The sequence below is a fragment of the Microcaecilia unicolor genome, chromosome 2 (assembly GCF_901765095.1).
Source record: "Microcaecilia unicolor chromosome 2, aMicUni1.1, whole genome shotgun sequence".
In the NCBI taxonomy this organism is placed as follows: domain Eukaryota; kingdom Metazoa; phylum Chordata; class Amphibia; order Gymnophiona; family Siphonopidae; genus Microcaecilia; species Microcaecilia unicolor.
The window spans coordinates 432,807,306-432,821,993 of NC_044032.1; the positions used below are offsets into that span (position 1 = coordinate 432,807,306).

The following is a 14,688-nucleotide window of genomic DNA, read 5'->3' on the forward strand; positions in this document are numbered from 1 at the left end:
ACCCTTATCCTTATTGGTCCTGTCTGTCTGTCTGTCCTGATTTAGATTGTAAGCTCTTTTGAGCAGGGACTGTCTTTTCTTCATGTTCAATTGTGAAGCACTGCGTACGACTGTAGCGCTATAGAAATGATTTATAGTAGTAGTAGTAGTAGTATTTTAAAAATGTTTAATTCTCGGCAGATTAGAAATAAAACACGCATAATCCTACATTAAAACTAGAAAGACATGGGATGAGTTCAATTGTAACTTAGTCATGGATGGGATAACCAGAAGATTAGCCTGAGAGAATCTGTGGGAGAGGAGTGTTGTGGGTGGCAGGGAATAAGAAGGAGGTCAGATAAATAGGGACATCTATACAGTAGGCAAGGTGTGCAAGCATTAGGATTTTAAACTGGATCCTACTATGTATGACAAGCCAATGTTGTTCAAAGAGAATGGAGCCACATAATCAGATCTTCCAGTATTGCGTAAGAGCCTCACAGCCATACTGACACTAGATTTAGGGCCCTGTTTACTAAGCTGCACTGTAGGCGTGCTAACTTTTCAGCACACGCTAAACACTAGTGTGCACTAATCATAGACACCCATATATTCCTATGGGTGCCTCTATCATTAGCGCGTGCTAATTATTAGCTCATGCTAATGCTACAGACAGCCATAGGAATATATGGGTGTCTCTAGCGTTAATGCTCACTAAAATGTGTCTACAGCGTGGCTTAGTAAACAGGGTCCTTAGTATTCAAAGCTAAAGTGGAATCTAGTCACCCCAAATTCAAAGTTCTGGATTTCAAGCACGCTGATTTCTATGCAAAGAGGAAGGACCTGAAAGAGGAGTTGGCACAGTGGGAGGAAATAAAGGACGCTGAGAAACGGTGGGCTAAACTGATAGGGACTATAAAAATGGCTACTGATCTTTATGTAGGGAAAGTAAAAACCCAAGAGGAGCAGGAAACCATTATGGTTCACCAATGAAGTGGCTGCAAAAATCAAGGCACATAAGTAGTGCTCAGAAAATACAGAAGATCACAAAAGGAAGAAGATAAACAAGAATAACACACAGGGCTTTTTTTGAGGGGGTACTGAGTATCGGCACCTTTTCCATTGTCTGCTAAAATTGACCCATGATCCCCAAGTTTTAATGAAAGAGCTCAGGCTCTACACACCAATTCTGCCTTGTCATAGATTCTGTGACTGGTTGCAGGTGGCCTGGCTATTGTGGGGTGGGTCCCTCAGTGATCATCCCACCCCTGAAGGATGGCCTGGCATTTGAGTACCGGCACCTTTTTCACTAGAAAATATGCACTGATAACACATAAAACTGAAAAGCAGTCAAAGAAAGAAATTAGGATGGCAAAAGCATGGACAGAATTAAAATTAGCTAAAGATAGAATGCAAAGTGACAAGACATTTTTCACATATATTGGGGAAAGAGGGAAGGCTAGAGGTGGAATTATGAGACTCAAAGACTTGACATTGATGTATGGAACAGTGGCGTAGCAAGGGGGGGGGGGGCGGTCCGCCCCGGGTGTCAGCTCAAGGGGGGTGCTCCCTGCCAGCTCCCCCCCGGGTGCAGCACGATGACACCCCCCCTCGGCGCATCAACACCCCCAGACCCAGTGCCTACCCTCAGCTCCGTCCAACCAGCTCCCGCACCCTACCTTTAAAGAAATCTCGGAAGCCGTGGCGAGGCGCAGCGCCTCGCGCCTGCATGTAAAAGAAGTGTGGATTGTGGATTGTCTAATCGGGCCTACCCTCACTCTGTCTGTCTCGCCCTCCGCTGACGCAACTTCCTATTTACGCAAGGGCGGGACAGACAGAGTGAGGGAAGGCACTGGGTTGGGGGGGGGTGTTGATGTGCCGAGGGGGGGGGGATGTCATCGTGCTGCACCGGGGGGGGGGGTGCAATGGTGAACCGCCCCCCCCCCCCCTTTGCTTTGCCACTGGTATGGAAGGTGATGAGGGAAAAGCAGAAATGCTATATGCTTGTTGTTCATGGAAGAAAAATCTGGAGAACATCAACAGATGAATGACAAACAAACATATGGCGATGGCATAGATACCGAACCATTCACTGAAGATAGTGTTCACGAACAGCTTGTTAAACCGAAAGTGGACAAAGCCCACAGGACTGGATGAGATAAATCCCAGGATACTGAGGGCAGTCAAAAAGGTAATGACAGGTCCTCTAAAGTATGTATTTAATAGATCCTTAGAAATGGGGGATAATCTGTGAAACTGAAGAAAGGCTGATGTGATCTCTCTCACAAAAGTGGGAACAGAGAAGAGGTGGGAAACTACAGGCTGGTACGTTTAACTTTAATGGTGGAAAAGATAATGGAGACACTATTGAAGAAAAAGTGAACTTTCTACAATTCAATGGGATGCAAGGTCCAAGAAAATATGGCTTCACATAAGGTAGATTGTGTCAAACAAATCTGATTGATTTTGTTGACAGGGCTGCGTCAGGGGACACTGTTAAATCAACACAACAATACAATAAATAAAGCAAATACAAGAATACATATTTATTTATTCATTTTAGAACATTTATATCCCACAGAGTCCCACCATGGCGGGCACTATGTGGCTAACAACATTTACGGAAAGAGCATCATACAAATTCTAGGTCAGAACAGAGAGTAAGGAACATCTTGAAACACAAACCAGTTACAAACAAAATTAAGATAATTTATCAGTTACCGCATAAGATAACCACTTAAATTGGGCTGCATAAATAGCAGTCCTATCTTTAAGCCATTCAGCTTATGTGGTCAAGGGCTGAACATTGCACTTAACTGCATAAGGTTTAGTGGCCAACCTAGAACCGGTTATTCAATGCTGATGCTCGGACATGGCCCGGCATTAAATATCTAGGAATACAGCCGGCAGCGGACACAAAAACGCTGACTGCTGCCGGTTGAATATCGGCTGGACAATATCCAGCTAGTAGCCGGAGGGTTAAATTCATCACTGGTGGGTATCTATATTTGTGATTCCCCGAACATGTCTGACTGAACCAGGGGCGTAGCCAGACTTCGGCGGGAGGGGGTCCAGAGCCTGAGGTGAGGGGGCACATTTTATCCCCCCCCCCAGTGCTGCCATTCCCCCCCCCCCCCCCCGGCGCCATTGCCGACACCCCCTGCTGCTGCCAGCACCACTACGAACAATTTTGGGGCCCTGCCGATGACCCTCTTGACCCCCGCCCATTTCCGCCGTCGCCTACCTTTGCTGGCGGGGGACCCAACCCCCGCCAGCCGAAGTCTTCTTCCTTCATTTGGTTTTCGAGAGTGACGTCCTGCACATACAACGTGCAGGACATCAGACTCACAGAAACAGAACGAAGTCCTGTGGTCCCCCACCAGCAAAAGTAGGTAATGGCAGGTTGATGGCAGGTTGGCGGTGGGAGGGGGAGTTGAGAGGGTCGTCGACATGGGGGTCCAGGGCCAAATCTATGGGGGCCCAGGCCCCTGTGGCCCCATAGTAGCTACGCCACTGCTGCACACTAAAAGGCTGTCCCACAGGACGGGCTCAGGTGTCCTGGGGTAGTTTTGGAATCAGTGCATGCTACCTGCGTGGTAAAAAATAGGTTTCATTTTTTAGTGCAGGGGGTGTGTTTGGAGGCAGAGAGTAGACATGCCCTGCGCTAATCAGCTAGTGCAGGTAATCGCTGTAGCTGCCCAATTAGCGTGGAGTTAGTGTAGAAGCCCTTACCGCCTAATAAATAGGTGGCGGTGAGGGCTCAGACGCAAATGGCCATGCGCTAATTGGGAAATTAGCGCATGGCCATTAATGGGAAAATAGAAATTGGGGCCATTTTACAGCCACGCTAAAAGTGGCCCCAGTGTGCAGGAAACCCATGTGCTAAAAATAGCACAGGCCACTTTTTAGCACAGCTTTGTAAAAGGCTCCTAAGCGCGGGTCTTGTGTAGAAAAATGAGAGATTCCACTGAGAGCCATGGGGGTGGGGGGGGGGGGGGGGGTGGGGGGAGTAGTTCAGTTGATGTTGAAGTTCTATACTTAATCTATGATTGTTCAAGTGACAAAAGAAAAGATGCATCAAAGATAAGTGTCTTGTACTAGACTGAATTTGCTATGTAATGAGAGTACTGTGAACACTTTGCAGTCTTGATAAATACATTACAAAAAGTTTCAGCTATGGTTGTTGACCCTTTTTTCTTTATAACTTAAAAAAAAATAAGTGGATATTTAAAAGTCATTATTGAAAACAATTTATCTGATTAACCTTGATATGCCTGGGTGCAATTATCTTTCAAAAGCATAGTGCCTATTATTTCCTGATTTCATTATTTCTGTATTTTCTGAACTTCTGATGGAGGCTTGAATGAGGGCTTATCTTTCTGGGGTGGAAGGTTCTGTCCAGCCCATAACTCAAGCACTCACGGTGCAGAGGTGGTGCTGCTTCCACTCTGGTGCCAGTCACTGTGGGTAGCTATTTAGCAGATTTCCACTTAACTTCCAAGGTATGCTTGGGGGAAAATGGAATGGATGTCTGTGTGTGTGTGGGGTGGGGGTGGGGGTGGGGGGGCCGACAAAGCTGAGTAAGGTGGCAGCAGCTGGAGGTAACACTGGCAGTGGGACAAGAGTGTAGCATCTCATCTCCCACCTTTTTCCTTCTCTTCCACCATCGCCGCCACCTTCACTCTTCTGGTGCTGAAGAGGCAAGAGGATTCAGCACCAGTGTGGGCCCTTGAAACACAGACCTGTGCTCAAATGCTGTTGTGTCTCATTCCACCCCCTTCAAGAAGAAGTCCTGTGCCAGAGTGTAGAGCGGGATGCAACAGCACTTGAGCATGGACCTGTGTTTCAAGGCCCTGATCCAAGTGCTGAATCCTTCAGCACTGGATGAGGGAGGATGGTGGTAGCAGCAGCAGGTCCGGTAAGAGGAAGGGAAGAGCGGGAGATGCTGGACACTGGACTCAAAGGGGAAGAAATGGAGGGGGAAGTAAGACTGCATGTTGAATAGGGAGGAAGGGAGGGAAAAGGAAGATGCTGGATACAGGTGGGAGACGGTGGTAGGAAATGACATAATTCTGGCACACTGTTGGCCTGCCCTTCTGCTCCCCTCCCTCTCACCTTCCCCACAGAGGAAGGAAGTTTATACTGGGTAAATTAATAGTGGTGTATTTTTTAAGCAAATCTAGTGCAAGTTGTTTGGCACATCTAGATTTTTAAAGCAAGTTTTGGAAGCACTGTTAGGTAACTAACCCCCTCCCCCTTTTTACAAAGCCGCACGGCAATGCTGACACAGCCCATTCACTTTGAATGGGCTATGTTGGAAATACTGCACTGGCAGCCGCTACCATGGCTTTGTAAATGGGGGGGGGGGGGGGGGGGGGGCATATGTTTTCAAACCATCAGGTCAGAAATGATCATCACTGTGCAACAGTAATTAAAAACAACTCAAGACACAGCAAGAAATACACAGTTACATTCATACTTGTGTTCTGTTTCAATTAGAGATTAAGAATGTCATATATATATATACAACATAAGATGGGACAAAGACAAAACAAGCACATAAAGACACGTATCACTGAGGAAAACATAAAACAGAGAAAAAGAAAGCCTGTTTTGTGAAGGATTCATTACCTTTGGGCCTGAAAGTCCATGTGGTCCCTGAAATGTAAATAAACACATTGCTTAGCTACATCATTAAAAAAATAAATCCAGTAAAAGCAAATTCCTGCGTATAATATACAATATATAATAATGTATATTCCTGGGTGTAATATATAATAATAATAATAATAATAATAATAATAATGTAAAACATTAACTGGAACACACTGTGCGGTGTCAGTCTGTTGTATAAAGGAAAACATTCTCAGGATGCACCCTGTGTAGAGCCAAGCACCACCATTTTTGAAGATGGTAGAGCTGGAGGCAAGAGCAAAGAGGCATCGCTTCTGTGTCCTTTAAGGTATGGGATCTGCAGGAGGGGGCCTGGGCAAGGTATTGGGGGTGGGGTGGGGAATTGCACTAGACACCAGGGACATTTATTTAAACTCAAGTGGGGTCGGGATGGGAGTGGGATAGGAGGGGATGCCATGAGACACCAGGAATGTTATTTGGGGGGGGGGGGGGGGGGGTTAATGGGTCAGAAGGCAGTTTGTCAGGGCATCAGTTACCCACAGCATGCTTTTTCTCCCTGGCTGGTGTATGTGTGTGTGTTTTTTAATGTCACAATTCCTTTTACTCTGGAATGGAAAAAGCCATGACGGAAAATTGTAAGCCACATTGAGCCTGCAAATAGGTGGGAAAATGTGGGATACAAACGCAACAAATAAATAAATAAATCAACAATGAGCTGTGGATTACTGAAGCAATATTAATGCAGCAGTAATTTGCATACTCATTGCTTATAGCATGCCATGGTATTTTTGGCACGCTAATTTTACGGTGAGCTGTACGCTGAGCTGGCTCTACCGTAAGACTTTCTTGGATTGACCTTTCCGCATGTTCTGATAGCACAGACAACAAACCTTTCAACCCCACAGATTCCAGTTTCATTAGTATTTTATATATTAGGATTTAACTCGTATCTTTTCATTATTGCTCAGTATAAGCTTCATTCAAGTACAGGAGGTATTTCCTTGTCCTCAGAAGGGTTACAATCTAAGAGCCTTATTTACTAATATACATTCACATATTAACACGCATTTCTATGACTTAATTTTTAGTTTATATATTCTTCTGTTTGTTACTTTGTGTCTTTATGTTATGACTTGGTTAGATTTATGTATGGTTTTATAAATGGTTTTTTGTACTGTGCTTTGGGAAAGGTAGAGTACAAAAAAAAACAATAAACAATCATTTAACACAGGTCCCATTAAACAACAAAGTGCATAGCTCATATGAAAATACATTAGTAAAACATAGATTACGTTTGTAAATAAAGCAATGGCGGGTTAAGCAGCTTGTCCAAGATCACAAGGAACAGCAGTGGGATTTGAACCCCAATTCCCTAGCTCTCAGCCACTGCTTTACCACTATATATGAACTTCTGTATGGAAAATTACTCCTAGCATATTATGCACTTATATTTATACCTACACTTTTCAAGAGTTTGTACATGAATAGAAATCCCTTTTGACTCCATCCTTGCAAAAGCATCTGCCCAGTCCAGGCAAACCTGTAAGTATGGATGTTTAACTCACATGTTAATTAGGCATTTTTATAAAAACCTAACACAGGATGTTATCAAGTCATAGGCTACTGTTAAGGTGTGTTATTTTACTGTTAACCCCAGTTATGAGTAACTAGGTCTCATTGCATTTAACAGGACATGTGCTAAAACAGCACGAGTTAGTGGTAATATAACACATCTTAACGGTAGCCCATGTTGATAATTTCCCTCCTTAGTGTGAAATGTTTCATTGTATGGTAACCAGAGCCGATATTGTGATGTCATAATGCCTCATTCTATCAATGCTTAAGAGAGAACTTCACCAGTGATGTCACAAAGATTGGAGGGTAGCAAATCATGTAATGCCAATTTTTAAAAAGGGTTTCAGAGGTGATCTGGGAAAATTATAGACCAGTAAGCCAGACATTGGTGCAGGGTAAAATGGTAGAGACTATTATAAAGAACAAAATTACAGAGCATATACATAAGCATGGATTAATGAGACAAAGCCAACATGGATTTAGTGAAGGGAAATCTTGTCTCATCAATCTATTGCATTTCTTTGAAGGGGTGAATAAGCATGTGGACAAAGGTGAGCCAGTCAATACTGTGTATCTGGATTTTCAAAAGGCATTTGACAAAGTACCTCATGAAAGACTCCTGAAGAAATCAGAAAGTCATGGGATAACAGGCAATGTCCTATTATGGATTAAAAACTGGTTAAAAGATAGAAATCAGAGAGTAGGGTTAAATGGTCAGTATTCTCAAAGGAGAAGGGTAGATAGTGGGACTCCCCAGGGGTCTGTGTTGGGACTGCTGCTTTATAACATATTTATAAATGATCTAGAGATGGGAATAACTAGTAAGGTAATTCAATTTGCTGATAACACAAAGTTATTCAAAGTTGTTAAATCGCAAGAGGATTGTGAAAAACTGCAAGAGGACTGGAAGACAGCATCAAAATGGCAGATGATGTTTAATGTGAGCAAGTGTGAAGTGATGCATGTGGGAAAGAGGAGCCCAAACCACAGCTACGGGATGCAAGGTTCCACATTAGGAGTCACTGCCCAGGAAAAGGATCTAGGTGTTATCGTTGATGATATGTTGAAATCCTCTGCTCAGTGTGCAGCGGTGGCTAAGAAAGCAAATAGAATGTTAGAAATTATTAGGAAAGGAATGGAAAACATAAATGAGAATTTAAAAAGCCTTTGTATTGCTCCATGGTGTGACCGCACCTTGAATACTGTGTGCAATTCTGGTCACCGCATCTCAAAAAAGATATAGCGGAATGAGAAAAGGTACAGAGAAGGGCGACAAAATGATAAAGAGGACGGGACGACTTCCCTATGAGGAAAGACTAAAGTGGTTAGGGTTCTTCAGCTTGCAGAAGAGACGGCTGAGGGGAGATATGATAGAGATCTATAAAATACTGAGTGGAGTGGAATGGGTAGATTTGAATCACTTGTTTACTCTTTCCAATAATAATAGGACTAGGGGGCACACAATGAAGCTACTAAGTAGTAAATTTAAAACTAATCAGAGAAAATATTTCTTCACTCAACAAGTAATTAAACTCTGGAATTCGTTGCCAGAGAACGTGTTAAAAGCATTTAGCTTAGCAGGGTTTAAAAAAGGTTTGGCTACTTTCCTAAAAGAAAAGTTCATAAGCCATTAGTAGGATGGACTTGGGAAAACCCACTGCTTATTCCTAGGATAAGCAGCATAAAATCTGTTTTACTGTTCTGGGATTCTGCCAGGTAGGTACTTGTGACCTGGAATGGCCGCTGTTGGAAACAGAATACTGGGCTTGATGAACCTTTGGTTTGTCCCAATATGGCGACACTTATGTTCTTATGTAAAGCCTTGATTGCCCTGTACTTGGCTCACTTTTATTACATACTGCAGTGATTTCAATTTCTAGAAACATTTCTTTTTCTTTAATTAAGGGGGGAAGTTATCAACATGGGCTACCATTAACATGTGTTATTTTACCTTTAACCCCAGTTATTAGTAACTAGGTCTCATTGCATGAAATGGAACCTGTGCTAAAATAGCACCAGTCAGTGGTAAAACAACCTGTCACAACAATAGCCAAGATTGCTAACTGCACCCCTAATTCTGCAGGTATCCACAGAAATACTTTTGAAAATTATACTCTAGCTGCACAGAGTAGGAGACCAAGCAGTCAAAAAGCAGATGAAATAAGCATGCAGCTGGTAGTGAGTATCAGAACTAAATCACATAGAGTTTCTTTACTAAACTGTGGCAAAAAGTGGCCAAATTCCCATGTTCTGATCTAATGGCCACACTCTAATGCTAATCGGTTAGCACAGCTACAGTACCATGTGCTAACTGATTAGCACATGAGCCCTTACTGCCTACAAAATAGGTGGTGGTAAGGGCTCACATGCTAATTATTGTTAATGTCCACAATGTTGTTGCTTTCAATGAGCTTCACCTTTTTTTATTTTAACTACACTGGCTTCCAATTAAAGTGAGAGTTACCTTCAAACTCTGCACCTTCATCTTCCAAATTCTATATGGCCTAACCCTTGAATATATGCAACATCTCATTGAACTTCCTTCACAAAACGCCATCCCTGGGGCTAGGGACTACCTAACACTTCACTTCCCAAGTTGCAAGAATGTCGCATATAAATCAGTTCATTCGGCTGATTTTACTTATCAGAGCGTTACGTGGTGGAACTCCTTATCCAGATCCATTAAATGGCACAACAACTATCTGAGGTTTCGTAAAATGTTAAAAGCTTTCCTCTTTAAAAAATGTCCATTATCAGACAATGAACTCACAAACTAATTCATTATTTCTGGTATTAATTCAGGACTATAATGATCTTCTTCTTCTTATATCTTACTGGTTATTCAACTGTCACTCTACTTCTGGAATCTATTTTGAACTGTATTTTGATTACCACCTTATGTTTTATCTTACAATTTGTATATCCAATTGTTGATGTTGTATGTTATTCTTAATTGTTAAAGCAAGAAGAAGTAGAGGCTGGCCAAACAGGCAAATCCAACACTGGAGATATTGTGAAGAACTACTTTATTGTGTCCACTGATTTGTGAATGCCCTTTGGCCAGTTTGGTTGCACCACAGCCTCTTGAGTAGGGTTCTCCCGACTGCTTTGAATATAAAGTGTTGTCTGAGAAACCAATGCATGACCCCTGATGTAGGCATCTTGTGGTGCCGAAACACGGACCGTTTTGGGTCACCCTTTATCAGCAACAATAAAGTAGTTCTTCACAATATCTCCAGTGTTGGATTTGCCTTTTTGGTCAGCCTCTACTTCTCCTTGCTTGGACTTCCTGACGTAGAGGCTTCCTCCTGCTCTTGGTTTTGATTCTTAATTGTTTGCCACATTGAACCTGAGAAAACTTGGGATAAGGGGGGATATAAATATCATAAATAAATAAACATATAGAGGCCGATAGTCAAAGCCATTTAAGTGGGCAGGAGCATCTCCTGCACGCTTAAATAGCTCCTCGGCGCCTAACTGGGGATATTCAGCGGTACTTAACTGGACAGTGCCACTGAATATCCCCGGAGACTGCCCAAAGTAAAAGTGGGCAGGTCAGGGGCGGTACTGGGGGCGGCACTGAGGAGGAGCCCCAGGTTATGCGGGTGCTGGCAATATTCAGTGACAACACCCGCATAGCTAAGCGGCTTCATTTAGGACAGCTCAAAAGCTGTCTCAAATAAGGCCACTTAGATATGTGAGTGTCGGCTCTGAATATCAGCTGGCTCCTGCAAAACTTCTTTTTTGTGAATGAAAGCCCCCAAGCCCCCTCCCAAATGTCCCCTTTTTTCCCTCCTTCCCTCCCCCCATGCATTGACACCCCCCCCCCCCGCAAGACCCCCAATCCCCTGCCTCCCACCAACAGTGAAGGTATGCCTCCAGGCTTACCTACATCCCTGATGGTCCAGCGGGGTCATGGGGGGCAGGAGTGCAGCTCTCTCACTCCTGCCCTTGCAGCAACTTGGTAAAATGGATGCCGCAATCTCTTGCGGCAGCTCGCAGTACTAGTAGCTTCATCATTGGGGGGAGTCAGAGCATGGGGGGTCTTAATAAGCGGGGGGAGGAAAGGAGGGAAAAAGGGGACATTTGAGTGGGAGGGGTTGAGGGGACTTTAAAAAAAAAAAAAAAAGTTACACGGGCCGAAGTGGCCTGATATTCAGCTCTTATGCGGCCCTGGCTGAATATCAGCCATGTCCACATAACCTCTGGCAGCCTGCCCACCCCAAATTATCCCATGATATTCAGTGCTGGTGCCCAGACATGGCCCAACACTGAATATTGGGAGATAATTTAGCCGTGCAGGATGTCAGACTCAGAAACAGAAAAGCCTTGCGCCGGAAGAAGAGGACCTCGGCTGGCGGGGGTTGGGATCCCCTGCCAGCAAAGGTAGGCGACGGCGGGTTGGCAGTGGGAGGGTCATTGGCAGGGGGGCCAAATGGCCCCACGTAGCTACACCACTGGCACTAATGCTTGCTTACCGCAGCTTAAAAGGGCTTACTGCAGGGAACACTGAGAAGTCCTGTGGTAAGTTTCAAATGTATATGGGCTACCTGTGTGCTAAAACTTTTTTTGGCTGAGGGGGCCTGTCTGGGGTGGAGAGTAGGTGTTTTTACTTTGCACATCAGCATTGCTGTGCACTAACTGATTAGCGTGGGATTAGCATGTGAGTCCTTAATGCTTATGGTAAGGGCTCACGTGCTAATTTTGTTCATGCTGCAAACTAATAGCAAAATTAGCATGTGGCCATTAATTTGGAAAATGGAAAATCGGCCATTTTCTGGCTGTGGTAGAAATGGCCCAAGCGCATGGGAAAGACCTACTTAAGGGTGCACTAAGGCCACTTTCTATCACAGCATTGTAAAATGACCCCTAAGACAGGCATGCAGAATGTGCGGATTAAAGTGCCAGCCAGCCTCCTAGCAGGCCAACCTGCTGCTCGCTAGACCACATAGGGTTACACGTATGTGAAAAAATGAGATGGTAATTAAAAATATTAAGATCATCTGCTACAAAGGCTCCGTGAAATACACATTTGGTAAAACAGACAAACACTCACAGGTGGTAGAATGCCCTTGAAGAAAAGAAACAGATGGAAAGGATGCCTTCATTACACTCAGAGGAGTGTTTAGAACTGAGACATATATTTACGAAATAACCATTACCATGACTAGTAATGCTCTGCCCATATAATTATGGTTATTATAATCCGTTCATGCATATTGTATAAACTTTGTGCTGCATGCAAGAGATACATCCTACATGTCATTTTATTGTGCAGGACAATAGGACTGTGAGGAAAATTAAATATATCTGTTGTACTGAACCAGCATAAGACAGTGTAAGGCCAATATTCAAAGTGATTCAAGGGGGCAGGAGCCTCTTGCCTGTTTAAATTGCTTCATGCTGCCTAAGTGGGGATATTCAATGGCACTTAACCAGGGGCGTATCTGCGTGGGGCCATAGGGGCCTGGGCCCCCGCAGATTTCGCCCTGGACCCCCCTACCACAGACCCTCTCCACCTCCCCCTCCCTCCCGCCCGCCCGCCACCAACCCGTCGCCGATCTTTGCTGGTGGGGGACCCCAAGCCCCCGCCAGCCGAAGTCCTCTCTTCCGTGCAGGATGCAAGTTTCAACGCTTCCTGTTCTTCTGAGTCTGACGTCCTGCACGTACAACGTGCAGAACGTCAGACTCAGAATTTGGAATTCAGTCTGACGTCCTGCGCGTTGTACGTGCAGGACGTCAGACTCAGAAGAACAGGAAGCGTTGCAACTTGCAGCGGCGCAGCCTGCATGGAAGAGAGGACCTCGGCTGGCGGGGGGTTGGGGTCCCCCGCCAGCAAAGGTAAGTGACAGCAGCGGGGGAGGGTGTCATTGGTGGCGAGGGGGGGGGTCCGGAAATGGCGGGGGGGGGGGGATCGGTGGCGCCGGGGGGGGCTAAAATGTGCCCCCTCCCTCTGGCTCTGGCCCCCCCTACCGCCTGAGTCCAGATACGCCCCTGCACTTAACCACTGGGCATGACTGAGGCGGCACTGGGGAGGAGCCTGGGGTTACGCGGGTGCTGGCACTGAATATCGGGCCGGCACCCATATAACTTTTCATTAAAAAAGGTTCCCCTGAGCCCCTTCCTGCTCCCTGAGAATGCCCCCTTCTTCCCTCCCCGCTCACCAAGACCACAAAGACCCCCCCATCATCTAAATAGGACCCTGGGCCTACCTGTATCCCTGGTGGTCCAGCAGTGGCCATTAGGGGGCAGGAGCGAATCCCCCTTACTTCTGGCCCCAACGACCACCACTGGACCACAATGGATACAGGTAGGCCCAGGGGAGCCTACCTGGATGGTTGGGGGTTTGGGGGGGGGGGTTCTGGAGGGGGGCTTTCTCTCTGTGGACTTGGGGAATGGGAAGAAAAGTAGGGGAACCATCAAGGGGGGACAGGAGGAGGCTCAGGGGAACCTTTAAAAATATATTTTTTAAAATTATGCGGGTCCTGGCTTGATATTCATATGGGCCACATAACTCTTACGTAAGTCCCGGCTGAATATCGGTTGGGCCCGCATAAGTTCTGGCACCCAGTCCACCCACATTTAGCCCCCAATATTCAATGCTAGTGCCCAGACATGGCCTGGCACTGAATATTAGGAGCTAATTTAGCTGGCAATGGTATGCGTTTAAAAAAAACGCTGACCGTCACCAGCTGAATATTGGGAGGGGGGCTGTCTTTTAGCATGATACATATCACTGAGCACCCAATTCTTTACTATGCTACACACCTACAAATTAAACAGCTGTACAATTGGCATTGGTGGTTTTTTTTTTGTAAATCAAGGAGTTTATTTATTTATTTATTGCATTTGTATCCCACATTTTCCCATCTATTTGCAGGCTCAATGTGGTTTACATAGTTTGATGTGACATTGTCATACAGGATATCAGATATAATTAGTGATGTGCTAAGATTAAATAAGGGAAGAAAGAAGGAAGGTGTTAGGCGGGTAAGTATAGACGGTGGACTTTCATAGCTGGGTGGGTTGGTGAGGAGGATTAATAGAGTTGTAAATTCTCTTTGTAGGCCTTGTTGACGTAATATATCTTCAGAGATTTGCGAAAGTTGTATGTTTCGTCGATTGTTTTAAGGTCTGTAGGTAATGCATTCCATAACTGCGTGCTCATGTAGGAGAAGGTAGAGGCATGCATCAGCTTGTATTTTAGACCTTTACAGCTGGGGAAGTGCAGATTGAGAAATTTGCGAGATGATCTTGTGGCATTTCTGGGAGGTAAGTCCACGAGGTTTAGCATATAGATTGGGGCATCTGTGTGAATAATTTTGTGTACAATCGTGCAAATCTTGAATGCAATGCGTTCTTTAAGTGGGAGCCAGTGAAGTTTCTCTTTTAGGGGTTTTGCGCTTTCATATTTAGTTTTTCCAAATATGAGTCTGGCGGCAGTATTCTGGGCTGTTTGGAGTTTTTTGATAGTCTGTTCTTTGCAGCCAGCGTACAGTG

The 14,688-nt window shown here is 44.9% G+C and overlaps 1 protein-coding gene across 1 annotated transcript in view; it reads right to left on the minus strand.

Moving 5' to 3' along the window:
- COL25A1 (collagen type XXV alpha 1 chain) overlaps window positions 1-14,688 on the minus strand; it is a 61,463-nt gene that overhangs the window by 30,103 nt on the left and 16,672 nt on the right. Inside the window, exon 6 of the mRNA XM_030192159.1 lies at window positions 5,611-5,637. Within this exon, the coding sequence (XP_030048019.1) occupies window positions 5,611-5,637 (27 nt within the window). The remainder of the gene's footprint in view (window positions 1-5,610; window positions 5,638-14,688) is intronic.